The following is a 27,728-nucleotide window of genomic DNA, read 5'->3' as shown; positions in this document are numbered from 1 at the left end:
TGAACAGTAAAGTGGAACATATGGAAGGTGTAGGTGTACATGTCCTGTATACATCCATTCCCTCATGAATTATGTGCCATTGTCTGGTTAGGCATGGAGGGTGGAATAATGTGTATTCCCACAACATGACTGGCAACTTGTATGACTAAAACCTAATGACTGTTGTGTGTCATACTTGGTAGCCTACATTGTGAGAGGTTCCCAGATTGTTGTTTGTGTCCCCGCACAGATTTTGACACAATGGAGTGATGAGCAATGCACCAATTTACCGGCCACTCGTAGATCTTAAAACCATGGAAGAGCACCACATCATCATGACCTAACGACTAAACCGTTTGTGAATCAAGAAACTGGTCGCCCAGTTGAAGCCAGACCTCCTGCTGGGTTTGAGGAATCCCCATGCCATCCCTCCAACAGTCCAGGTGTTGTCAGTCCTGCATTTCCTGGCGAGTGGCTCTTTTCAGGTCAAAGTGGGAGTGGCTGCAGGCTTTTCACAGCCCAAGATCTGCAAGGTGTTGCAGGATGTGCTGGATCCCCTAATCAAGCATGTGCACAGTTACATTAGGTTCCCACTACCTCCAGAATTTCCCACTGTAAAAGCAGCCTTCTACAACATATCAAATGTCCCACGTGTAATTGGGGCCATTGATAGGACACGTGTATTCTTTTGTTGTTCTGTGATAAACAAGGCGATACAAATAATGAAGAGACATGCACCATGACTTGTGATAATTGGTGTTTATTAAGTGTTGACTATCACAAGCCTAAGGAGTGGGGTAGTGCTCAAGGTGATGATCAGAGTGGGTGGTACAGCTGTGTGGCTCACAGTTACTGTATCCATTTGCCTCAGAATTATGTGACCCTGGTATTGGACAGCCAGCAGGGTTTCACATTGGCATACAGGCGTAACAGTTCAGAAGGGAGATCACTTCCTGCCGGGTGATTGGTCTTGGCATGAGGCCTTGAAGGATGTCTGGATGGGCGACCTCTTTTGCAGAGGGTTCCTCAGCTGCAGGGGTAGGGGTGCTGGTAGCCTGTGGGTCCTCCATTCCAGTAGCAGGTACTTATGTTGAGGGCAGTGGTGTTGACTGACTAGTGGATGGGGCTTGCTGTTGGGTGGAGAATGTCCTCAGGATGTTGTTGAGTTCCTTGAACTCCCCTAATATGGAGGCCATGGTGGCATTGTGTGCCTGACACTGCTGCCTGGCCTACTGGTGGTATTCCCCCTGCAGCCTTTGGGTGTCCTGCACAGTGGTGAGTATCTGGCCCATCTTGTCCTGGGTTTGCTGGTAGGCTCCCAGGACTCTGGAGACGGTCTCCTGGCCAGTCGTGTCCTGTACCTGTCTCGTCCCTTGGCCTTCAATTGACCTCCCACTGGCCCTTGCCCCCTGTGCCTGTGCCCCTGGTGCAGTGTGTCCCCTCCCACTGACACCAGGACTGTCATTGACTTGGGTTTGTACGGTGAACTCCTGACCCTGTGGGGCACACTGATGATTGATGTGACCTTGGGACACAGGTATGGGAAGGTGGGCTTTGCTGTGCACTGGTTGCCACAGTGGAGGTGGTTTGAGTTGTGGGCATGATGATGCTGGTGGTGGTGGACTGACCACTCATTCCTGATGGGGCAGGTTCGTCGTCCGAATCCAGACTTCCAGGAGAGTCCTCCCCTATTGGACCTGCTTCCAGGCCTGGGCTTACTGTCACTGGGCTCCTCTGCTTTGTGACAGCATTTGGGAGACCTGTGGGAGGAGTGCATTGTGGTAGTTGTGGTACTTACTGCTGTCTGAGGCATACATGCACTAGGTGGGGCTGTGAGGGAATGGCGTCAGTGGGGCGCTGTGGCATGCAAGGGTTGGTATTGGGTCCATGGTGAGTTTGTGGACGCTAGGGTGGTTTGATGGGGTGAGAGGGTGGTGGGGGTACATGCTGTGTATGAGGACATGGTGACCAGTTAGTACAGCAGACTTACCAGTGTCCAGTCCAGTAGCTATTCCCGTCAGCCCTTCCGGATGTAGTATGGCCAGGACCAACTCCTCCCACTGTGCCATTTCTGGGGGAGGTGGTGGGGGTCCTCCACCAGTCCTCATGAGGGCTACTTGGTGCCTGGAAGCCATGGCCTGTATCTTCCCTCTAAGGTCATTCTACCTCTTCCTTATCTCCTCCCTTATGGTGGATGGTTCCCCACTGCATTCACCCTGTTGACTATCCTCTGCCATAAGTCGTTCTTCCGGGCTATGGAAGTCTGCTGGACCTGTGCTCCAAACAGTCGCGGCTCCACTTTGACTATTTCTTCCACCATTACCCTGAGCTCCTCTTCTGTAAATCTGTTTTTTTTTGTGGTGCCAGGGTGGTTGTGTTGTGGGTGGGGGTATATGGTGTGCAGGGATTCTGGGTGTGCTGTTTGTAGTTGTGAATTTGTGTAGTGGTATGTGCGTGTGCTCTGTGGTGTTTGTGTGCAGTGGTGTGTTGTGTGATGAGTGCTCAGTATGATGGTGCCTGTGGTATCTAGGTGCAGTGCCTCCTTTCAGTGCTCTCTTCTCTCGCTCTGTGACAGTTTCTAGTTGCAAAGGGTTCTGGTATGTGTGGGGGTGTGTTTTGTAGTGCTGTGGACAGGTGTGTGTATGTGTCTCAGGTGTTGGTATTGGTGTTCTCCAATCTGACGCAGTGTTAATGCAGTGGTGCCTTTTTTTTTCCGCAGCGGTTTGGGCCGCCAATAGATTTCTGCTGTGTTGGGATCCACAATGCTGATTTGTGACTCATTATTTGGTGGGCGGTATATTCTCAGTGTGCAGTGGTGGTGGTGGTGGTGCAGCTACCTCCTTCACACTGTCGTTAGGGCCGACGGTGTGGTTTTTTCGGTCTATTTTTGGCGGTGTTGTGTTGGTTATTCGTAATGCGGTGGTCTTCACTCTGCCATCGCTGGCGGTGTTTCGGCGGCCGTGTGCACGGCAGTCTTCGGTAATGACCGCCAAACTCGGAATGACCACCTCAGTCTTAGATTAATTAATTCTTCACACTCCTAGTGATGTACAGAATTTTATGGTTTGAAGAGCCGTTTCAATATTGCTTCTCTCTAGGGATAGAAAAAAAGAGCAACCAACATTATCTAAAGATAGCTAAATCTTAAGAGCAAAGGGGAGAGGTAGAGAAGTCTGATTGTAAAAACGGATATATTGCACTAAAGGTTCAATAAAAATAGCAGCAAGAATGTGGCACAAGGGACAGCCTTGTTTGGTGCCTCAACTGAGTAATACTGTTCCAACACTGATTACTGATTTTGACTTACTTGCTCAAAATTGCACTGATAGAGATTGCTATTGTCTGTGTGAGTTTTTTTTTTAAAGTTTGAATAAAAATCGCCAACTTATGAGGTGGAAAGCTTTTTCAGTATCAAGTAACATTATGACCACAATGATATTATTTCCATTAACCGAGTCAACAACCTCAGAAAGATGATGCGTGTTGACAATTTTTGACCTAGAACAAAGCCATTTTTACCTTCATCAATACTTTTGTCAATTATTTTATTATTGTGATTATTTAATATTTTTTAAGGCTTGTATAGTCTGTATTAGGCTATGTTACTTGTCTGCATGAAGCTGTTTTTTGTTTCAAGTTTTCCCTTTTTAAGGAAATTGATTAATACCTCTCTTTTCTAATTTTGAATTGTACAAAATATTTAAGGGGTTTATTACTTCATTGACAAATAGATTGTAGAACCAAAGCCGTTTTGGCCTGCAATCCTTGAACCAGGCAGAAATTTTTATTCCTCCCTTTTTTTACCCTTGATATAGGATCAACTAAAAGATTTGCAGCCTCAGGATTCAAGGGGTGGAGAGATTTTGTTTTGTAGAAAGTGATTTATTGCTAAAGAATATAGCTTCAAACTCTCCCTCTTTCCTTTATAAAATGCAGAGTAATAATACTCAAAACATTTCTTTTTTTCTGAGGAATCTCTAGTTATGCTATAGGAATGTAGACTTCGTAGCTTGGTTACCAAATAGTTTTTTTCTTTCTTTTGATAACCAGGCCATCAGGTGGGGAGTTCTCTCACCCTCATCATAAACCTGACAATTAAAAGTGTGGTTGTTCCAAATCTCTACATGAAAACATCTCCTTATTTGTCCTTTGCGTCCACCAATTGTTGTATGATTCTTCCATCATATCTTTCAAAGTTTTTGCATATCAGCAGCAGTTTTTCTATAGTTCCACCCTCTCTCTCCTTTCACAATAACAGTATAATGAAAGAAACACACCCTAATGTTATTTGTGGCCTTAAAACTTAACACAAGACCACTGCTGTATCTGTGTAGCTTTCATTGTGTGTGAAGTAATTTTCTATGTCAGGTTAAATTCCCATATGTTTGCATCAGTTGTTAAAAAGATCTTATTCTTTGCCCATGTAGTAGGTTCTCTGGGGCAATCAATCGAAAAGTCCATCATTACCATAGAATGGTCTGAAAAAGTCCTGGTGTGATTTTGCATGGATCTCTGGGAGTGATGAAGGGGCTGGAAAAAAGTAAATTCTAGAAGCCGGCCTAAATTCCCTTGGAAAAAAATTATGTATTTTACTAAGTGGATTCAACATCCTTCCGAATTTTAAGTATCCCTAATCAGGTTCAAAACTTGTTATTTTTGTTTTCTTTTTCTTTTTTTGTGTTGTTAACGGTTGGGATTGGAGGAATCCATACCAGCTAAAAGCAAATAAATAAAATCCCCATCTTTGAAAGAAACACCGGGCAAACTGCATAATTCCCATTCCAAAGACTGTAAACGTTGGATTGTATCCTGTATTGAGCCATTATAGGATACAATTTATGTATTTATTTTTAATATTTATAAAGCACACTATCACATACAGGTATCCTGGTGCTGAGAGCCTCTACATAGACAAAGCAGATGCTGTTAGAGAACAGGGAGGAGCATTAAAGGTTACATGGGAAAAAGCCAGGTTTTCAGGACTTTCTTAAGTTGCAGTAGTTCAGACAAAGATCTTAGGGTGGCTGGTAGTTTATTCCAAAGCTTGATTGTCCTGTCTTGTCTTCTGGAATTTTGCAAAGCATATGAGATTTGCCTTTGCAGAGTGAAGGCATCTCCCTAGGGTGTATTTTTTTATCTATGCTGTAGGGGCACAGGGCCCTATCTGTGAAGCGCTTTGAAGGCTATGCAGAAAGATTTGAAGGCTATGCTCTGTTTCAGCGGTAGCCAGTGACGTTCTTACATCTAGTTGGCTGTAGATGATCTTCTAGGTTTGTTAGTGCCAGTTTTGCAGGTAATGCATAATCTGTTTATCAGATAGTCTGGTGCTTTTAGTAGTAGAGCATTACAGTTGTCTAACCTACTTTGTATTACACTACGCACAATCAGAGTTTTTGCATGGGCTGGCATCAGTGGTAGAAGTTTCCTTAGGCCACGGACAACAGCACAGCATATGTAAGAAACTTTGTTAACGTGGCTCTCCATATGACACCTAATAGCTAAAAATCATTATTTTTTTTAAAAGGATATCTTTAAGCTCTACAGAGAAAAGTTCTTCTAGCTAAATAGGAATGATACACCCGACTTAGCATTGTGAGTACTTCTAAGGTTGTCCTTAAGAACTTTCTTTATCTTTGCTGTGTTCCCAATTTTAAAAACCTTCTGTCTTCCTGAGTATTGTAAATCCCACACCCCTTTTTACTAAACCTTGCCCTCCCTGATGAACCTATGTGACCCCTTTGATGTGCCTAGCTCCTCCCACTCCTGTTCCTTTGAATTTCACATTGTAGTAAAAAAGAATCAAAAGTGCTTCAGATATTTCTGAGAAAATGTGAAAGTGCCCAGACAGAGAACCTTCAATTTTGCTGATCGAATAATCTGTGTTTAAGCATAATTGCTTTTGTTTTTCCATCATTTGCTTGAATTCCCAGCAGTGCCGGGAAATATCATTACAAACATCAGAAAAGGCTTTGAAAGAGAAGTCATTGTCCCCATTGATAGTTCTGATTTTAATTGCCTTTGGCAAAACATTTTCTCAAATTCTAAACTCTTGACTGCACTTAAGGACTGTAGTCTCTTGTCTATTAAAATCATTTGTGGCCATTTTACCTATCATCTCTGCTTGCACATTTGCAATCAGAAGCTGGAGTCATCAAATGGATTACCCCCATCTTGCATGGCTTTTTGTCTGCCTTGAGCATGAATATGCACAATATTATTCAGGTTTAGTGGTGTCTCTATATCTATTGAGGACTGGATAATGTTAGGCTTAACCCCTTGCGTGCGGAGTGCAGCTGGGAGCCATCCTCTGCCACGGTGCTCGTATGTGTCCGACGGCTCCCAGCCGTCCACTCACATGGCACTTGAAATCCCTCTGGTGCGGGCACCAGAGGGATTTCATTTGGATATTTTTAGCCTTGGTTGCTGGGGAAGAGCTTCCCCAGAATTCAAGGCTTTAAATATCCCTACCCTGAAATACCATTCTTCACGCTGTGTGCCCCAATGTCGTTAGAGGAGAAAATGTAGGTAAAGTGAGCTGATTGGCTCGTTTGCTTTCATTTTCTTTGGTGCTCAGGGGCATATCTTAGCTCCCTGAGCACCAATGTCAGCAGGACAGGCACCTTTGAAAAGGGGAGAATCTCCCCTTTTCAAGGGTATCTTTCTCTAGTGGATCCCTGCTTGGGGGCCGCCTCAGGAGGGAGATCCCCAGGCAGTTTTTTGCACAGTACAGTCTTTCTGCTCCTGTGGGTGGCAGATGGGAGCAATAGCCCCTAATCTGCCTCCCCCAAGGGCCAGAGAGCCCACTAGCCACCAGAGATTTGTTTTCTATAGGAAAGGGTGGGGCTGCCCAGAATGGGCAAGATAATGCGGAAGGTAGTCATAGGTGTTATCTGGCTACTTACGCTCGCTGCAAGCGGCAAGTTTCAACATTTTTTAGAAATGTATTAATTCTTTATAAAACTGAGTCAATGTATTGAATCTGATGTTCTTGATTTGCACGGAAGCACTTTTTGCACATGTACTGAGCTGCAGGTGTAATACTGTAAAACTAATACGAAGAGTGTTTTTTTATAGATACTTTATCACTTTTTGAATCCATTTCAAAACGTAGAAAAATCCGAAGCACCGCTGCCATCTTAGGTCAGTTTGTGCCATTCTGGGAGTGGGAGGTCTAGCTTTTTCCTGCTGCTGGGCTATTTTTAGCCCACATGACCGCTGCGCGCAGCTGAAGGTAGTCCTAGGTGTTATCTGGCTACTTACGCTCGCTGCAAGCGGCAAGTTTCACCATTTTTTTTAAATGTATTAATTCTTTTTAAAACTGAGTCAATGTATTGAATCTGATGTTCTTGATTTGCACGGAAGCACTTTTTGCACATGTACTGAGCTGCAGGTGTAATACTGTAAAACTGTCAAACTAATATGAAGAGTGTTTTTTTATAGATACTTTATCACTTTTTGAATCCATTTTAAAACGTAGAAAAATCCGAAGCACTGCCACCATCTTAGGTCAGTTTGTGCCATTCTGGGAGTGGGCGCTCTAGCTTTTTCCTGCTGCTGGGCTATTTTTAGCCCACATGACCGAGGCGCGCAGCGGAAGGTAGTCCTAGGTGTTATCTCGCCACTTACGCTCGCTGCAAGCGGCAAGTTTCACCATTTTTTAGAAATGTATTCATTCTTTTTAAAACTGAGTCAATGTATTGAATCTGATGTTCTTGATGTAATACTGTAAAACTGTAAAACTAATACGAAGAGTGTTTTTTTATAGATACTTTATCACTTTTTGAATCCATTTTAAAACGTAGAAAAATCGGAAGCACTGCCGCCATCTTAGGTCAGTTTGTGCCATTCTGGGAGTGGGCGCTCTAGCTTTTTCCTGCTGCTGGGCTATTTTGAGCCCACATGACCGCGGCGCGCAGCAGAAGGTAGTCCTAGGTGTTATCTGGCTACTTACGCTCACTGCAAGCGGCAAGTTTCACCATTTTTTAGAAATGTATGAATTATTTTTAAAAGTGAGTCAGTGTATTGAATCTGATGTTCTTGATTAGCACGGAAGCACTTTTTGCACATGTACTGAGCTGCAAGTGTAATACTGTAAAACTGTAAAACTAATACGAAGAGTGTTTTTTATAGATACTTTATCACTTTTTGAATCCATTTTAAAACGTAGAAAAATCGGAAGCACCGCCGCCATCTTAGGTCAGTTTGTGCCATTCTGGGAGAGGGCGCTCTAGCTTTTTCCTGCTGCTGGGCTATTTTTAGCCCACATGACCGCGGCACGCAGCGGAAGGTAGTCCTAAGTGTTATCTGGCTACTTACGCTCGCTGCAAGCGGCAAGTTTCACCATTTTTTAGAAATGTATGAATTATTTTTAAAAGTGAGTCAGTGTATTGAATCTGATGTTCTTGATTAGCACGGAAGCACTTTTTGCACATGTACTGAGCTGCAAGTGTAATACTGTAAAACTGTAAAACTAATACGAAGAGTGTTTTTTTATAGATACTTTATCACTTTTTGAATCCATTTTAAAACGTAGAAAAATCGGAAGCACTGCCGCCATCTTAGGTCAGTTTGTGCCATTCTGGGAGTGGGAGCTCTAGCTTTTTCCTGCTGCTGGGCTATTTTTAGCCCACATGACCGCGGCGCGCAGCAGAAGGTAGTCCTAGGTGTTATCTGGCTACTTACGATCGCTGCAAGCGGCAAGTTTCACAATTTTTTAGAAATGTATTAATTATTTTTAAAACTGAGTCAATGTATTCAATCTGATGTTCTTGATTTGCACGGAAGCACTTTTTGCACATGTACTGAGCTGCAGGTGTAATACTGTAAAACTGTAAAAATAATACGAAGAGTGTTTTTTTATAGATACTTTATCACTTTTTGAATCCATTTTAAAACGTGGAAAAGTCGGAAGCACCGCCGCCATCTTAGGTCAGTATGTGCCATTCTGGGAGTGGGCGCTCTAGCTTTTTCCTGCTGCTGGGCTATTTTTAGCCCACATGACCGCGGCGCGCAGCGGAAGGTAGTCCTAGGTGTCATCTGGCTACTTACGCTCGCTGCAAGCAGCAAGTTTCACCATTTTTTAAAAATGTATTAATTCTTTTTAAAACTGAGTCAATGTATTGAATCTGATGTTTTTGATTTGCATGGAAGCACTTTTTGCACATGTACTGAGCTGCAGGTGTAATACTGTAAAACTGTAAAACTAATACGAAGCGTGTTTTTTTATAGATACTTTATCACTTTTTGAATCCATTTTAAAACATAGAAAAATCGGAAGCACCGCCGCCATCTTAGGTCAGTTTGTGCCATTCTGGGAGTGGGCGCTCTAGCTTTTTCCTGCTGCTGGGCTATTTTTAGCCCACATGACCGCGGCACACAGCGGAAGTTAGTCCTAGGTGTTATCTGGCTACTTACGCTCGCTGCAAGCGGCAAGTTTCACCATTTTTTAGAAATGTATGAATTATTTTTAAAAGTGAGTGGGAGTGGGCGCTCTTGTTTTTTCCTGCTGGTGGGCTATTTTTAGCCCACAGCTGGATGAAAGCTCTGGCCCAGATATTGTTATGACCCTTCCCACTGGATATAAACTCAGCAGAATTGACAGACCGAATCGAGGTGGTGGCATCGCAGTTGTCTATAAAGATACATGTGGGATAACAATAGCTGCTACACTAATTAAAGGAGGTGAGAGCATGTCCTTTTCTATTAATGTTAATCCTCACTATACAATTTCTGGTGTCTTGGTCTACCGACCACCTGGTCCTAGTGGAGACTTTGTGACCTCACTTGCAGAGATTATCTCTCAATTGGTTTTTACTAAATCCATCTTCTTACTGTTGGGAGATTTTAATCTACATGCAGAAATGGAAGATAAAGCCTTGACCACGATGATAATAGCAGACATGAAGGCCTGCGATTTAGTGCAACTAGTGCAGGGCCCTAAGCATAACAAAGGCCATAAACTTGACCTTGTTTTTTCCAACATGCTAGATTTAGAATTCTTATCCTCATGCCCGCTAGCTTGGTCTGATCATTTTTTGATAGAACTAGAGTTAACTATCTCTCGGCAGAAATCCTTGTTTAGCAACCCCCCACTTTTTAGAAGAAAATGGCATAAACTAAAGGCCGCAGAGTTTATTAATTCATTGGAAAAGAAGAAACCAGGAAACTTAGATTCTAAAAATATAACTGATCTAACCTGCTCCATAAACAAATGGATAGAGGATAGCTTGGAGGAAACCATACCTCTCTCTACCTTGAAAAAACTGCCTTGAAAGAAATCAGCTCCTTGGTTTACCACAAGTTTACTTGAGATGAAAAGAGAATGCAGGAAGAAAGAAAGAAAATGGAGGCATTCCCTAGATGACTCATTGAAAAAAGAATATAAGAATATGATTCGAGCATATCATTTAGAAATGAAAAATGTTCAGGCAACTTATTACTCTGGCAGAATTGAAGCCGCTGCGAATTCCCCTAAGGACATTTTTAATGCCTTAAAAGATCTCATTCATCCTAAGGAGGAGCCAGAAATCTTAGAATCCCCGCAGCAACATGTGGAGGATCTTGCAAGCTTTTTTTAAGTAAAATTCAGGACATTTATGTTTCTTTTCCTGACTCCCTGATTAGAGATCAGGTGGTGGTCAACCTGGAGGCCAGGAAGGAAACCGAAGTCGCCTTAACAAATTTTACCTCTATTAGCTTGGACATAGTGACTAGATTACTGGGTTCAACTAAATCAGGCTCCCCACTAGATCCTGCCCCCCTCAGATTCTTTGTCTGGGAACCCCAGTGTTAGGTCCGGCAATTACAAATCTCATTAATACCTCGCTAGCCTCTGGTACTGTACCCGATTCTTGGAAATGGGCTATTGTTAAGCCTCTTTTGAAAAAAACTAATCTGGACCCAAAAATACTGTCCAATTACAGACCGATTTCTTTGCTACCTATAATGGCCAAAATAACAGAAAAGTATATACATACTCAGTTATCTACTTTTCTGGAAGATAAAAAATGTCTACATCCCACTCAGATGGGTTTTAGACCACAACATGGGACGGAAACCGCCTTGGTTGCGATTACAGAAGAAGCTAAAATGAGGATGGATAAAGGAATGGAAACCACCATTATTCTATTAGATCTGAGTGCGGGGTTCGATACTGTTGATTTGAACATTCTCAAAGATAGATTACAACGATGTGGCATTTTGGGAGTAGCATTGGAGTGGATTCTCTCGCTTCTTCATGGAAGATCCTTCCAGGTCCTAGACAGATCATGTACCTCTAGGCGTACCCTTCGTAACTGTGGAGTTCCACAGGGCTCTGCCCTGAGCCCACTACTTTTTAATGTCTACATGCAACCTTTAGCAGAAATCATTGAATCATATGGACTTAAGTTGGTGTCCTATGCAGATGACACTCAACTAATTGTCTCCTTTTCTAATTCCTACCCGGACATGGATACAGCATTGGGTCCATGTTTGAAAGCAATTGCGACTTGGATGTCAGGAAGTAAACTAAAACTTAATGATGACAAGACAGAAGTCATGTTCTTTGGACTACCAAAAGCCTCCTCCACCAACCCAAGATCTTTAATTGGAGATCTTACTCCCCCCCCCCCCTAAATGTATTATTAAGAGTCTTGGAGTATGGTTAGATCCTCAACTTTCAATGTCACAACATGTCAATAGAATAGCTGGAACTTCCTTCGCTCTGCTTAGAACCCTGAGGAAGGTTATAACAATACTTCCACCACTTGCTAGGAGACTGGTTATCCAGGCACTGATAGGTTCTCATCTCGATTACGGCAATGCTTTGTTTGTAGGAGCACCAAAATACGTTACCCAGAGGCTGCAGAGGGTGCAAAATGCAGCCGCATGTCTACTCTTAAATACCCCTAAACATCATTCCATAAGGGCTGCAATCTCATCCGTACCTTGGCTTCCAGTGGATAAAAGAATTCAGTTTAAGACGTTATGCCATTATCATAGATCCATATTTAATTATGGCCCTGAAATGCTTAAAACCCTGGCATCTGTATATATTCTGACCAGACTACTGAGATCCTCCTCAGCTATGCTGGCCACAGTTCCCACAGTAAAGAAAGTAAGATGGGGAGGAAGATCCTTAGACTATCAAGGGGCCATTCTTTGGAATGGCCTTCCTTTTAGTATTAGATCGATATCCCAAGGGATTTTGTTCAGGAAGGCCTTGAAAACCTGGCTATTTAAAGCTTAATCTCTATTTGAATTTAGATGGTGACATTGGCCGTTTTGCAGAGAAAGAGCTACGAGGCCTCCGGGCAGTTTTAGGCGCTATATAAGTAGTTATAACATAACATAACCCACCCCCAAAAACAGGCACACTCATTCTGCCCCCCCAGGGGGCAGATTGGGGGTTATTCACTAGACACCAGTGATCTTTTGTGTTAAATAAAATAGCCCCTAATTTGCCCCCTTGGAGGAGCAGAAAGCCCACTAGCCATAAGGAAATTTTTCTTATATTTAAGAAAGGCTGGGGGCTGCCCAAAATGTGCAAGGTAATGCCCCCACTCACCCCCCAAAGAGGCACAGTCCTTCTGCCCCCCAGGGGGCAGATTAGGGGTTATTCACTAGACACCAGTGATCTTTATTTTTTTACCCACCATGGTCATGGCCATGCCCCCACCCCACATAAATAGAAACCAAAGTCTTTCTGCCCCCCCAGGGGAAAGGTGTGGTAATTACTTCGATCTGTACCCCGGGAGTAGCAAGCCCACTAGATGCCAGGAAAAATATTTTTTTTATTAAAAAATAGGGGTGCTGGCTGTCCACCACGTGTATGGCCCTTCTCCCACCCCGAATACATGGTGACACAGTCTTTCTGCTCCCCTGGAGGGAGCAGAAGGAGGTAATTACCCACAATCAGCTCCCCGGGGGCAGACACACCACTACATCACAGGGAATAACACAAAAAAAGAGAAGAGTGGGGGCTGCCGCCACAATGGCATGTTTATGCTCTCACCCCAACTGAAAGGTGGAACAGTCTTTCTGCCTCCTCCCCCCTGTGTAATAAAGCATCTCATTCTAATGGCAAGCATGAGGACATTTGACTATTTTGAGTGTTGATTTTACATATGGGCCAAGAGAGCTTGGCTAACTCCCAGTATCGTCCCACTTGTAATGGTGAGCGGCTGCACGTTTTGGACTTAGATATGCTGCCATCCGGAAAAACATACCAGACTCAGAAACTTCTGAAAACTAAACATCTGTGGGAGTCCAGGATGGTGTGCTTCTGATGCAACCCACACTATTTTCTTACCCACAATGCCCGCAAACCTCAACCTTTGCCTGAAATCACGCATTTTCCCTATATTTGTGTGATGGAAACTTCCTGAATCTACAGGAATCCAGAAAATTACTACTATCCAGCATTGCCTCATCTGTACTGATAAAAAGTCTGCCCCATTTTGGGGGTGCCCAAATGAGAGTCAGCCAAAAAACGTATGGGAAAAAAAACTGCCCTTTTGCACCCGCTTTGGTTCTCCCTCAATGTCCCCACATTTGTGTCCTTTCTTGTTACATGCACTTGGCCCACATACATAAGTGAGGTATCATTTTTATCAGGAAAATGAGGGAAACCCTAGTTAGTAGGAAATGTGTGCCACTCTCAGATCAGATTTCAGACCTTTCCTTCACAGAAATGTGAGGGAAATGCGTTTTTGTAGACCCATTTTGAGGTTTTGAAGGGATTCTGGGTAACAGAACCTAGTGAAAGACACATAGGTCACTCCATCTTGGATTTCCCTGTGTGTCTAGTTTAAAAGAATTTACAGGTTTGCTAGGTTTCCCTAGGTGCCAGCTGAGCTATGACCCAAAATCAACAGCTAGGCACATTGCAAAAAAAAAGGGTCTGTTTTATGGGGGAAAATGTGCTGAGTCCACGTTGCATTTTGGGCTGATTTCTGTTGCAGACACTAAGCCTACCCACGCAAGTGAGGTACAGTTTTTTTCGAGAGACTTGGGGGAATGCTGGGTGGAAGGACATTTGTGGCTCCCCTCAGATTCCAGAACTTTCCCTCACAGAAATGTGAGGTAAATATGTTTTTAGACAAATGTTGAGTTTTGCAAGGGATTCTGGGTAATAGAAACTGAGGAGAGCCACACAAGTCACTCCATCGTGAATTCCCTTAGGTGTCTAGTTTTAAAAAATGTACAGGATTGATAGGTTTTCCTGGGTGCTGGCTGAGCTAGGACCCAAAATCCACAGCTAGGCACATTGCAAAAAAGAGTCAGTTTCTCGTGGGGAAATGTGCTGTGTCCATGTTGCATTTTTGGACGTTTTCTGTCATGGGCTCTAGGCCTACCTACAGAAGTGAGGTACCATTTTTATTGGGAGACTTAGGGGTCCACAGACTAGTAGAACAAGTGCTACTACCACTTGTCTTTCTCTGCATTTGTGCCTTCCAAATGTAAGACACTGTGTTAGAAAGAAGTCATTTTGAGAACTATGCTCTAATTCACAGGCTAGTATGGATATCTCCAAGTTCATCAATTTGCAAATAACCACTGATTCTAAACTCCATATCTTGTGCCCATTTCGTAAATACATACGTTTCCTTGATAGCTATTTTTCACTCTTTATATTTTACCGATTGAATTACTGTATACCCGATACACAATGAAAAACCATTACAAGGTGCAGTTCAGTTATTGGTGTTGGGCACATAGGGTTCATGGTGAATCTACAAGCCCTATATATCCTCATAGCCAGAAGGGTCCAGTGGATGTAACAGTATATTGCTTTAAAAAATCTGCCCTAGTTAGAAGAAGTTACAGATGAAAACGTAGCCACAAATGGCTGTTTCTTTTCAACTCAATTTCATTTTTTCTTTTAATTTCAACTGTTACTTTCCGTAAGAAAACCTTGAAAGATCTACACAAATGACCCCTTGCTGAATTTAGAATTGTATCTACATTTCAGAACGGTGTAGCTTTCAAGGACCCACCATTGGTTTCACATCCATTTCTACCACTAACTGGAAGGAGGTTGAAACCATAAAAAATAATAAAAATGTGGAATGTCAAAATTGGGTTGAAGATTTTGATATTCTGATTCAAGTCTGCCTGTCCCTACAAACTGAGAAGATGATGATTTCAGCACTGCAACCCCTTTGTTGATACCATTTGCAGGGGAAAAAACAGATGCTTTCTTCTGCCAATTTTTCCCCCCAAAAAAACGAATTTAGCTTATTTAGGCCAATTTCTCTGTCATCTCCAGGGAAATCCACAAACTATGTGTACCTTTAGAATTCCCAGGTTGTTGGAAAAAAGGAATGCAAAATTGGTCTTAATACCTTATGTGGACAAAAAGATATTGGGGTTTAAGCTCAAACTACCCCAAATAGCCACAAAAGGGCTCTGCACTTTGAGGCCTAGCAGCAAAAGCGTTACTAGTTATAAGTATTTTGTTATTGCTGCTAGTATTTAAGCCTTTTACTGTAGGCACTTGGACAGTGGGCACAACTTTTGAGAGTAAGTGTTTCTGCTGATTGAAGTTATCAGCAGCACCTTAAAATGTGAGTAGCCTATCCTCTCTAGGCAAACAATTCAGATATTGTTAGAGAGGAATATGGCAGTCAGCCTTGTGGATGATAATAAGCGATGGTGTAGTGTTGCCTGTACTATCTTTACTAACACCATTTATACTAGCACCACAATTTTCCCTGCCAGTTCCTAAACATCTTATGATTCACTCTTTCTTCTGTGGGCATGCTCGTAGAGGAGCAGTAGTGCCTGTTCTACCCTTATCATAAATTATTTTCACCAGTGGCCATTGCAAGTTAGATTCAATTTTCTTCCCACATTGGAAAGCTATATTAAATCTTTCATATAGACTATAAGAAGCTACAATGAAAGAGAATGATCTTAAAAATGCCAAGTTCAGATGGTGGGCTTGGGCTTCCTTTAAGCTATAATATGTCTCATCCTCTTTGCTCTCGATACGCAGATTTTCAACATCACTATCTCCATCGGATGATTCTTCAATTTTTTAATGTTAAAAAACTATGGGACTTGAATTCATTTTTTAATTTTTGTAATTTTTTTTATGTTAAAACAGTCTCTCCTGGGCCATAAAAGAACCTAAAATACCTAAAAAGGTCTGATATACGACTTCACAGTTCACATGGACCTGAAAGCGACAACTTTTCTCCCAACATAAGATCCATTTGGTTCATGCAGAAACATTCTTAGCCCATTATAAACACCAGTCCCTCTCCTTAACCGATAGGGTGATTAACAGATGACACACGTTCATGATTTGCAATGTAGGTGGCTTTTGTTTTTAGGAAAAATAATTAAATAATTTTCTGAAATGTGTCCCATTGAGAATACAACAGATCCTTTTACAGTTTTTCTTTTATGCAGAACATTTCTATATTCCACAACCCATCTCTAGCCGAAATAATTCTGACAGCTGATTTAGTGGGAAAATTATTTTTGGAAAATAATATAACTTTTCCCTTTGTTTTTGGCACAAGGTACTAGCCAAGGAAAATGTTTAGGGATAATCGAAACTTGTACATAATGCGAAAAGTGCATGGGCATTTAGCTGGATATTGGCAGAAATATTTCAAGTTTAGCTATTTGTTTTAAAGAAGGGCTAATTTTCATGCTAGAAAGACTACTGGACACAGTGGCATAGCGTGGGTTGTCAGCACCCGGGGCAAGGCAAGTAATTTGCGCCCCCTAACCCGTGGATTTTAGCACTCGAGTCCCCCCCCCAGATGTTGCGCCCAGTGCGGCCGGCCCCCCCTGCACCCCCCACGCTACGCCACTGACTCGACATAAACATACACTATTTCTGGGAAGCAGTTGGCTCCACAGAAGTAAGAAACTACCTCTAGTGGTATGGTTCGTTGAGACAGAAAAGGAGTATGAACAAGAGAATATGGAGAATCTACAGAAAGTATCCAAACCCATGTCTATGAATTTCCCAACACAGTTCACAAGGCTTTTCAGCAGTCTGTACATGGGCACAGCTGCTGAACGATTATTAAGAAGTTCAGTGGTAGAATAAATGTTCATCCATCGTGGCACTAGGCACAGTTGTGCTTTATCCCCTCTTCTGTCTGCCTGCTTCATTGAGCTGCTCTCTACATTTTTTCTAAAAGAACGATCTGATCAAAGGCTGCCTAAATATACCAGCAGCAAAAAAAGTATCTGCTCTGGGCAGTTGGCATTGACAGTATTCTGTCACCCGAGAATGCTGATCAGGACATTTCAAGCATTTCAAAACCTGCTTTCGCAGGCTACACAATTAGTAAAACTAAAACCAAGAGAATCTTGGTAAATTTTAGAAAGGCAGACAATGCTAGAATTTCGGTAGATGGGTCTTACTCTTCCTTTAAATATCTGGGTACTCAGGTCATAAAGAACTTAGAAAACATGTTTGACATTAATTATATACTTTCAATCTAAATCCACACATGTTAGATAGGGGAGAGAGATTTTTTATTTTATCAACAACCGCAGGATACTGTCTCCCTATCTCTAACTCATTTTACATCTAGGTATCCTACAGCCCCTTACTTGATAATTCAGAAAACTGTTTCCTTCCTGCCTTTGAGAGAACCACTCTTGGGAAGCTGGGGTGTCCTTTAGTTATTTTTAATCTTTTAAATCACCCATTACAAAAGGTTGAGTCCACCCTGCTTTACAGTGACTAGGGAGTGACCCGATGATGAAGCATGACACCGAGAGGTGGATGAGGGTCCCTGAAAAACATGAACTGTTCTCTCAAAAGGCAGGAAGAAAACATTTCTTCTGGAATATCAAATAAAGGGGTGGTGGGGTACATTCATGTAAATTGGCACTAATTATAGCCAACTAGGGAAGAAGATTGAGCAAGATTTTTGGAAATGTCAGCATATCATTATTGTTAGTGGGTAGAATTAACCTTGTAAAAATAGTGACTTTGCCACATCTACTGGTTTTGTTTGAGTCTTATATAAGGACAAGATTTTTCCTGAAACTGGACCATAAGACTTCAAGTTTAGTTTAATCATCCAATCACCTAGAATATCGCAATGGAAACTTTGCACACACCTAGAACTTGGTAGTCGGGTCACCCCAAGAGTGAAAGGTACTTTTTAGCTGGTTAATCACTGTTTGTTAAGAGACTTAGGGCCAGATGTATCAAAGCTTTTTGCATTTGCAAACGGTGCGAATGCACGTTTGCGAATGCAAAAAGCCATTTCAGAATGTATCAAAGGCATTCTGAAAGCAATTTTAAGGAATCGCTAAAATAGTGATTCCTTAAAATTGCAACCCTGGTTAGAGAGTCCTTATTTGCGATTTCTAAAGCACATGTAAGAAGCAATTCCTTAATGCGAATTGGGCATTAAGGAATCACTATTTACCACCAAGTTGAACTTGGTGGTAACCATGTACAAATTTTAAAAATGCATTTAAAGTGCATTTTTAAATTTTACATGTAAAGCACTCATGCCCTTTTGGCATGTGTGGACCTTACATGTCCTAAAAAACGTTTTGGGGTGCAGCAGAGGGGGCTTTAGGCCCCCAGCACCCTGGGGTTTTGCATTTCGAAAATTGTGATTTCCAGTTAAGAAATCGCAATTTTAGAAATGCGATAAATTCGCAAATATGGGCCTACAGGCCCATAGGTGCAAATGGGGCCGGTATCGCAATTTGCGATTCAGTAATAGCATTTGCGATTTTTAAGAAATCGCCATTACCGAATCCCAAATGTGATGCATTGCATTTTGCGAATCAGAAGAAGCGATTTCTTAAAAATCGCTATTTCCGACTCGCAAAAGGCATTCTTGATACATCAGGCCCTTACTATCTAGCAGGCCAGTAGCCTTTTCAGAAATCCTGAGCTACAATGATTGAGGAAAATGATCTTCCACCTCAAAAATGTCAGGGTCAGAAATATTTTAAAAAAGATTAGATTTAAGACAGCAAGCCATTTGCCAAATATATTCTTTTTAAACCAAGAAGGGAGGAGGGATGCATTCCGCTGGAATAACCTAGCTGCTGAAGGAGGTAACTGGGACTATTTGAGAATGGCAGCATGATGGTAGGAACTGCATCAGTCATTAGACAGAAATCCCTTTTCAGATAATTAGAAATAGTTTACAGGATTCCATTTTTAAGTATCTCCAGGTAAGAAAATATTTCCAAAGTAAAATGAATGATAAACAAAAAGCCTCTTTGAAAAGATGTTCAGAGCAGATCTACATAAAAGCGGGCTCAGGAACTTCAACTAGAAATGTCAGTGCTGAAATTTAAATTCAGATATTCACAGACTATCCATGAGCCCACATTTAGGGCAAGTCTTATATGTTTCATTCACAGAGAGTATTTACAGAATCTATTATACCCGGGAATGTCTAAACCTGATTTTATCTGAATACAGTAATCTTTGTTCAAGATGTGGTAGGACAACAGGTATATGAAAGCTATGATTTAGGATTGTTTGAAGTGAAAGAAATTTGGGAGCAGGATTTGAATTGCTTGAGAAGGACAGGCAATCAGTTTGCCTTGATAGTATGGGATACTAAAGAAACTTTGAGGGGCAATCATGTACTCATTGTTTGCTCAGAAGTAGAGTGAGCTCCCAGGTATAAATGACTGAAACTATAAAATGAAAAATGTTATGGATCTTGTAGACCGTTATTATGAAGTGATTGGTTTCTGGATGTAAGTTTAAAAATATCTGGGCACATTTCAAAAAGATATGAATTGATGTTTGTAAGGTATATCATTTAAACCAAGTGTCTACAAATTAGGAACATTTGCATAAATCATGGTAACGTTTAGAAGATTGCAGTACAATGGTAATAAAGCAATGTGTTTACTCTTGTACTCTACTGACGCAAATTATAAAAGGTAGTCACCTTCCCCATATTCAGATCACCAAAACACACACCTCACAACAGGATCTGCACGCCTTACATATTTTCACAACTCAGGAACACACACACAAAGTATGTAGCCCTGAAACCAAGCAGAGGGATAAAATGCCCCTGAAAACTTGCACATTTAAGCAGCAATGCACTAAGGCCCAAATGTACTATTTTTTATAGTATGGGAAGTCTTGTGCTACAAGTGTCAACAACAAATATCTTTCTCACACAAAATATATTTTGAGCTAAAACGTTGATGCAGGCACAGTACAAAATGGCTCTACATTGTTTGTCCCTAAACCAAAGAATCTATGGAAAGGTGACCAAATGGTGTCAGTGCGCCCTATGATGACAGCCCTCTGGAAAGGGTATCCCATAGACCACACAATCCCAAGTCATCCCCAGCAGGCGGATGTTTCTAACCTCTCTTTAAAGTACAAGTGGATCGCCACATGCCGAGAAACACTGAAAGGCTTTGAGGCAGCTGCTCTGTATTTCAATTAATGCAATGGCAGGGCAGCATGAGTTTGTTGCTGCTCTGAGCGCAAACAAGTACAGTGTGCCCTATCAGTAATACGGCCCATATGTTCTATTCAAGTATTTGATAGGTATACCTTGGCTTTATTCACATCCGGATTCACCAGTACTAATGGTGAGGAAGCATGACCCAGAAGGGAGCTAAAGTGCTTTCTCTCATCATCTTAATCGGCCTTTGATGGAAGTGTGCCCATTTCCTATTTAACTCCAAGTCACTTGTTTGTACAAGTCAATAATGTGTCAGCACTGCCACTCCTGACGTCACCTGTGTATGCAATGTATTGAAAGGCTAGACTAAATATACTTAGACCTTGTTTGAGGTGATAGATCAAAGCAATGGTGAAAAAGTTGCTGGAGTAGATGCTGATAAATTGTTATGTCATTAGTCATGAACAACAGTTTGTTTTCAGCATGATGTTGTAGAGCTGATGGGCTGTTCCTATTGTGGCATTTTTCATTGTTACAGGGCTCTTGAGAACACTATGAGTAGACAATGTGCAAGGATGTGAGCTTTCTTTATTATTTGCAGGTTGAAAACGGCACTATCACCTACTCCAACACAATTCGCGCTTACCCACCAGCGGAAGAAATCATTCGCCAGAAGCAAGTCAGCATGGACGTGCACTGCCGGATGTCACAGGAGACGTCAGTGGAGTTCATGTACATGGCAGATGACACCATTGAGATCAGTAAAACAAAGTTTGGTCATTTTGACGTCCGTCTTTCCTTTTACAACTCCTCATCCTTCAGTCAGCCAATCAGCCAGTTCCCTTACTACGTCAGCCTGAACCAGGAATTGTACCTGCAGGTCACCCTTCAGAGCTCTGACCCCAATCTACAAATATTCGTCGACACATGCGAAGCCTTTCCTAGTCCAGCGAATTTTACATCACAGAAGTACGCCTTAATCCGGAATGGGTAAGAGCAAGTCTACCTTCTAATAGGTAAAATGTGTTTCCTGTCAACACAGATTCTAACCATAACCTCAATGGGCTGTGCATTCAGAATTTCATTCCCAACATATGAGCATTTCATTCCGAGTATAGCCACCATCACATTCCCAATAACTGAATTCTACAGTCTCTAATGTTCCACTCCCAGTGACCCCAACAGTGTACTGCTCTTTCCCCAGTGCCTCGTTTCAAGTGACCCAACCAGTACACTCCTCTTCCCCAGTGCTTCGTTCTCACTGACATCAACAGTACACTCCTCTTCCCCAGTGCTTCGTTCTCACTGACATCAACAGTACACTGCTCTTTCCCCAGTGCCTCGTTCCAAGTGACCCAACCAGTACACTCCTCGTTCCCCAGTGCTTCATTCCAAGTCATCCCCAGGGGCACGCTCTTCTTTCCCCAGTGCTTGGTTCCCAGTCACCACAGCAGTACACTCCTCTTCCCCCAGTGCTTGGTTCCCAGTCACCACAGGAGCACACTCCTCTTCCCCCAGTGCCTCATTCCAGGTGACTAAGGCAGTACACTCCTCTTTCCCCAGTGCTTCATTCCAAGTCATCCCCAGGGGCACACTCTTCTTTCCCCAGTGCTTGGTTCCCAGTCACCACAGCAGTACACTCCTCTTCCCCCAGTGCTTGGTTCCCAGTCACCACAGGAGCACACTCCTCTTCCCCCAGTGCCTCATTCCAGGTGACTAAGGCAGTACACTCCTCTTTCCCCAGTGCTTCATTCCAAGTCATCCCCAGGGGCACACTCTTCTTTCCCCAGTGCTTGGTTCCCAGTCACCACAGCAGTACACTCCTCTTCCCCCAGTGCTTGGTTCCCAGTCACCACAGGAGCACACTCCTCTTCCCCCAGTGCCTCATTCCAGGTGACTAAGGCAGTACACTCCTCTTTCCCCAGTGCTTCATTCCAAGTCATCCCCAGGGGCACACTCTTCTTTCCCCAGTGCTTGGTTCCCAGTCACCACAGCAGTACACTCCTCTTCTCCCAGTGCTTCGTTCCCACTCACCCCAGCAGCACACTCCTCTTCCACCAGTGCCTCATTCCCGGTGACTAAGGCAGTACACTCCTCTTTCCCTAGTGTTTTCTTCTCAGTGACCCCGACAGTACATTCCTCTTTCCCCATTGTTTCGTTATCAGTGACCCCAACATTCATTTACAAGTGCCCCAACATTCTACTGTCAGTAGTTCACCACCGCCACAACGTCCCACTTGAGGCAATTCCACTTTTTAGCTGAAATATAGTGCACAAACTCCTTAAGGAAGCGGGTTGGGAGGATGTTTGAGGGGGCCGCAACCCACAGTTTGAGACCACTGATTTAGCGCTGTGTTGTTTAGAAATGTAACTATTATGTCCAACGTCCAAGCACTCGAAGGATATTTAATTTGCGGTGACGAGATACCCATATATCCGCACCATGTTCGATTCTAGTATCAGAAGCTCCAGTATTTGATTCCTCGTTTCCCGAGTGTCCATTCCCCTTGGCTAAACAGGCAGGCCATATCTAGAGCACTGACCCTCTATTATTCCCTCTGAATTCCTTGTGTATATTATGACATTTTCAGCCAGGGTCGGCTTTAGGGCAACGTGCACGCCGAGTTCGTGGTGCACTGTGTTTCAGTATCAGTCTTTCAATATCGTTATGTTACTAAAAATGGATCGGTTGGTTAGAAATAAATTGTTAATAGGAAAGCCAACCTCAAACACAGCGTTGCGTTTTGAATGACGAGTCTGTGCTTCACCAGACCAGGCACTCTTAAAATATACTGCCTACCACTCCACTACGGATGACGTGTGACTTCTACATATTGTAGCCCTCTTTGTCGTATGTAACATTTCATGTCTACTCATTTACACATGCATTAATAATTGTCTCTTTATAATGCGTGTGATTTAAAGTTCTCGGGCACCCTACACTGGTATGATTAGTGCCAGAAAACAAATAATTTACGTGTGAGAAAGGGGCTATGAAGAGGTGAGGGGCGTCATTAGAGGGTCCTAGTGAGGGAATCCGTGAAGAAGGTTATGTGGGTGGGGTTTGAGGGTGCAACAAAAATTGTCGAACTGGGTGCCACCCCTGTTTGCAAGGTATGATGTTTACCTGGTATCTTTCCCTGTAAATCTCCTCATAGTAATCCTTATTGTGACCTTTGCTCAACCGTTTCAGTCACTGTTTTATGATGAGTTTCTCTTGGTATTTCATGCTCGATTTGCTTCAAAATTGAATTTGCTCAGTATTTCATTCCGGGTGTCACAGACTGTTTCATTTTACTTTCTCTTTTTCCATCTCCTCTAACATAGCTAGAGCTTCTAATTTGTACTCCTCAGCATTGACTTTGTTGTGCTTTCAGTAATGCATTTCACATCAGCCAGTATATCAACCCCTGTACCTCCAGCTCAAAATGTGTACTCCAGCATCGTGCTATATTTTCCCAGCATGCCCTCGCTCCTCCCATTCTACAGATTTAAATGTCCTCCTACTTTAATCATGTTTCAGCGTAACCAAGCATCCTTTAATTCAAGGACACAATTTTATCCAGGCATAATTTCTTTGGTTGGGGTGTCAGTTTTGCCAAGAACATCTCACTGTCATCACTTTGCTAAAGGTTTTCCATGAGACACATAAATGACCCTCAAAAGCAGTCTGCAAAGCGCTGTCATGAGTAAATAAAATGTGCTGCTTGCATTTAAAAGCGACCATAATTGTTTTGCATGCCATCTAAAACAGTTATTTTTTTTAAAAAACTGAGTAACACTTTTTTGTTACTCGTTAGTGTGGTACAAAGTGATTTTTTAAGCAGGTATTATTCCATGCCACCCTAAGATTTTTCTGTGACTTACCTGTGCCAGGACCTCCATCCAGGCAAACATCCTTTTGGACCCGGCTCCAGGGCAGCGTGTCTCCTGCTTCAATCCCCTGCTGTCGCTCTCTCTCTCTCCAGCTCATCTTACCATCTGACCCAGCCTCTGTATTTTGCTTATCTCTTCTATTTTGTAAACTTGCTCTGCCTGAGCCATGTCTCCGTCCAAGCACGGCCCTTTGAGAGCCTACTTAGGCTCCTGAGACTAACGTCTCGCTCCTCCCCTGGTGGCTAGCTTTCTTTGTCTCCCTCTCTCTCTTCCTTTCTCTTTCCTCAGGTCTATTACAGCCTTTGTGTTTTGCTTTTATTTTCTCCCTAATTCACTCTTTTACTTGTCATCTTTCACTGTGCCATATAACTCTTTGTAATTTCTTTTTGTTTATGCCATCTCTCATTGTCCTCTGTCAGTGCCTTTTCTCATTGTTTTGTGCCTTTCTATTTTGTTATTGCCCTTTGTTAGTGCCTTTTTTCCATGTTCTTTGCCTTTTCTCTTTTGTTATTGCCCTTTATGCTCTTTGGTTTTTGCCATTTCTCTTGTTTCTGTCCTTTATTTTTTCTGCTCTGTTCACCTCCCCCAGCGCTCCTTACCTCTTTCTGCTGTCCCTCTTCCCACCTACTGCCCTCTGCTCTCCCCCCCCCCCCGAACTGCTTCAGTGGGCGTACAAGTGAAAACCAGCCCTTGCCTCTGACCTTTGCATTGGAGGATGCCTGAAACTATCTTCCAATCTACATGTCATGTGCCACATGTGGCATTTAAAAAATGCCTGTTTGTGCTGCACACCAGTTGGCACATGTGCAAAGTAGGCTCAGCTAGCTAGCTGTTACATGAGACATACGAGCCACTGTTGTATGGACATGTGCATTTGTTCAACCTTGGAAATTCAGGAACCATTTTGTGTGAGACATGCATTCCAAAGTCAGCCATTACGCCAAGATACAAGAAATGATATTTTACAGTGATGATACACAAAACCAAGGCATGCATATCATAGCATCCAACACAAGAAATGAGACCACTTGACCTAGACAGTGGACACTGGACAGTGTCTGAATCATTATTTTGGCATTGCACCCAGCAGTGATAAGACCCTTGTTTCACCTGCCATGGTGGAAGCATTGTATTTCTTCACATAAATGCATGATCAATGGCTCTTTCCCTGTAGTGCCCAGCACACTATAAGTCCCAGAGTGCATTTTGGTCAGTGCTTCCAATGTGATCCCATGGGCTTGATTGCTACAGCAAATGCCCCGATTCTGTACATGTTGACATTTTACATGTTTGTACAACTCTGTTACCACTCACACCATGCTACCAGACACAGCATGCAGGCAGTGCACTCACCACATCTCTCATGCTCCAAATCCTCCAGCTGAGCATGGAGGGTTGACCAGGCTGTATTCAGGACCCTCCTGTACAGTGGCATGAGGTAGGGCTGGTGCACATGGGGCTAGGAGGACTGCCCCAACAGTTCTCGGGCCCTCAGACGGGCCCAACAATTCAGGTCCACCCAATGCTTGTGGCACGTCCTGGCCTGCCAGTGGAATATGCCTACTGCACTGCAGCGCAATCTGCTCCCAGATCCTGGCATGTGCTTCAGTGTTCAGCTGCTTCTTGGGCCCCCCGTAAAGCTGAGGGTAGTTGTCCAGCACCCCTCCAGCTAGGATGTCCAATTCCTCTTTACCAACGGGGGTGCCCTATCCTCATCTCCCTCAGCCATGTTGGGGGCAGTAAGGGTGAAGTGAGCAGCATGATGGCAGGGGATCCTGTCTGTAGCAGAGGATGACTCAGCATGACAAAAAATGGCTGCCTGCAACTGCCTGTCAGGGACTTCCTGCCTTGCATTTCCTCTGTGTCACTTCCTGTTAATTATCATTGGGTTCCGTCCCGTCTCCAGATTCCACGCCCGAGTGCAGATCATCCGGACCTGGAGGGTAAGCTCCACATGCATATTGTAGGATTCGCTTGGGGGCATGGCACTGTAATCAGAACGGAAATCCTCAAAAAACAATTATAAAAGTGAAAATCAAATGTGGCATATGTAAGCATGTAGGAAGTACAGGTATACTGAGGGAAGAATGGAATGTTTTGTGGCTACAATTTACACTACAGGACTTCCCAGCACAGTTTTGCACTTTACATTGCATTATGGTACATGTGGTCAATATATCTTAGTCACATCTTGGAAAACTGTGATGTATCACCAATCCAGGCTCAGGTTGTGATGTTAGTCCCTGGACACATAGTACCAAGTACACCAAAGGCCAGAGGTATAGTGTACGGCTCGGAAGCCATTGCAGCACTGACTAATTTGTCACACCAGCCCGGTACAGAAACAGTAAGTGCAAGTGTGTGGATCATGTAGGATTTCCTCCTGTGCCCTTGACAAAGCCCCAATACACCCTAGCCAGTAAGGACATGCCTACGACAGATGGACTAGTGGCAGTGGCCCCCTCAATCATTGCGCACTGGTTACAGTCACTACACTGGAATATCTCATGGCAAGAAAAACCACCTTGGTTGCAGGGACACATCCCCAGATTTGGCACCTTCACCACAATGGGCAATGCCCTTTGTGAAACAGAGGCCTCCTATGACACAATCTAGGGAGGTCTCACACATGCTGAGCTTTGATCCACAGAGCCAATGAGGCCTTAACTGTTGTTTGACATGCTAGTCCATGATGTGTGAACATGATAACATGCACAGGCAATCTTTTGACTCCTGTGGATAGCTGTTGTATATTGACATCATGTATGAGTTGCACAGTAGTCTCAGGATGGTATATGCGGACAGAGTGTTAAATGTCCACCAATTATTATTGTCAACAGACTGCAAACCAAATGAAGGCCATGACACAACATGTTGCCCAGGTAAAACAAAGTGTCAACTAGCTGGTCACGCACCTGCATACCCTGCCCTCTGTTTTTGTACAATGGCCCGGTTGCCCGGATTCAGACCTAGCTGAGGGTCCAGAGGTATGTGTAAGGCATGATGTAATGCTATTTTGTGCAAAACACAACAGGCTACTATAATCTTGCACACAACTTGAGGGGAGTACAGCAGTATGGTAAAAAAAATCTGAATCTTGACTTCAGGAGCCCAAAACTGTGTTCAATGATGGCTCTTGTATGTCTGTGTGCCCTGTTGCACCTCTGCTGAGGTACAGTGGTTGCATGTCTGTATGGTTTGAGGAGATGAGGGGAGAGTGCATATGCAGCAACACCTGAGGAAGGAAAAGGAATGATATTTGAAAAATGTCCCTCATGCATCTGTATAGTACATGCTGTATGAAGTGGTACATCCTGTGTCTTCTGGGGACATGAATGTGAGATGAGGATCACCTCTGTCTGATGTTTGTGCACATGTACAGAAACAATTATACATCTTATACTTGTGTGGTGCTTGGTACTTACCCAGAAGCCACATGTTGTCAAATTCTCCCGCTGCCATCTACCAGGCAAGAGGTTGACCTGCAGAAAACATAGCTGTCATGGG

At 43.1% G+C, this 27,728-nt stretch overlaps 1 protein-coding gene across 1 annotated transcript in view; it reads left to right on the top strand.

Annotated features, from left to right (window-relative positions):
* The window catches only part of DMBT1 (deleted in malignant brain tumors 1), a 624,760-nt gene that overhangs the window by 588,209 nt on the left and 8,823 nt on the right, over positions 1-27,728 (top strand). Inside the window, exon 73 of the mRNA XM_069239169.1 lies at positions 20,947-21,335. Within this exon, the coding sequence (XP_069095270.1) occupies positions 20,947-21,335 (389 nt within the window). The remainder of the gene's footprint in view (positions 1-20,946; positions 21,336-27,728) is intronic.

Source organism: Pleurodeles waltl, chromosome 6 (genome assembly GCF_031143425.1).
Source record: "Pleurodeles waltl isolate 20211129_DDA chromosome 6, aPleWal1.hap1.20221129, whole genome shotgun sequence".
NCBI lineage: Eukaryota > Metazoa > Chordata > Amphibia > Caudata > Salamandridae > Pleurodeles > Pleurodeles waltl.
Note: the sequence above shows the minus strand (reverse complement) of the source record. Positions and strands in the feature narration are given on the sequence as shown.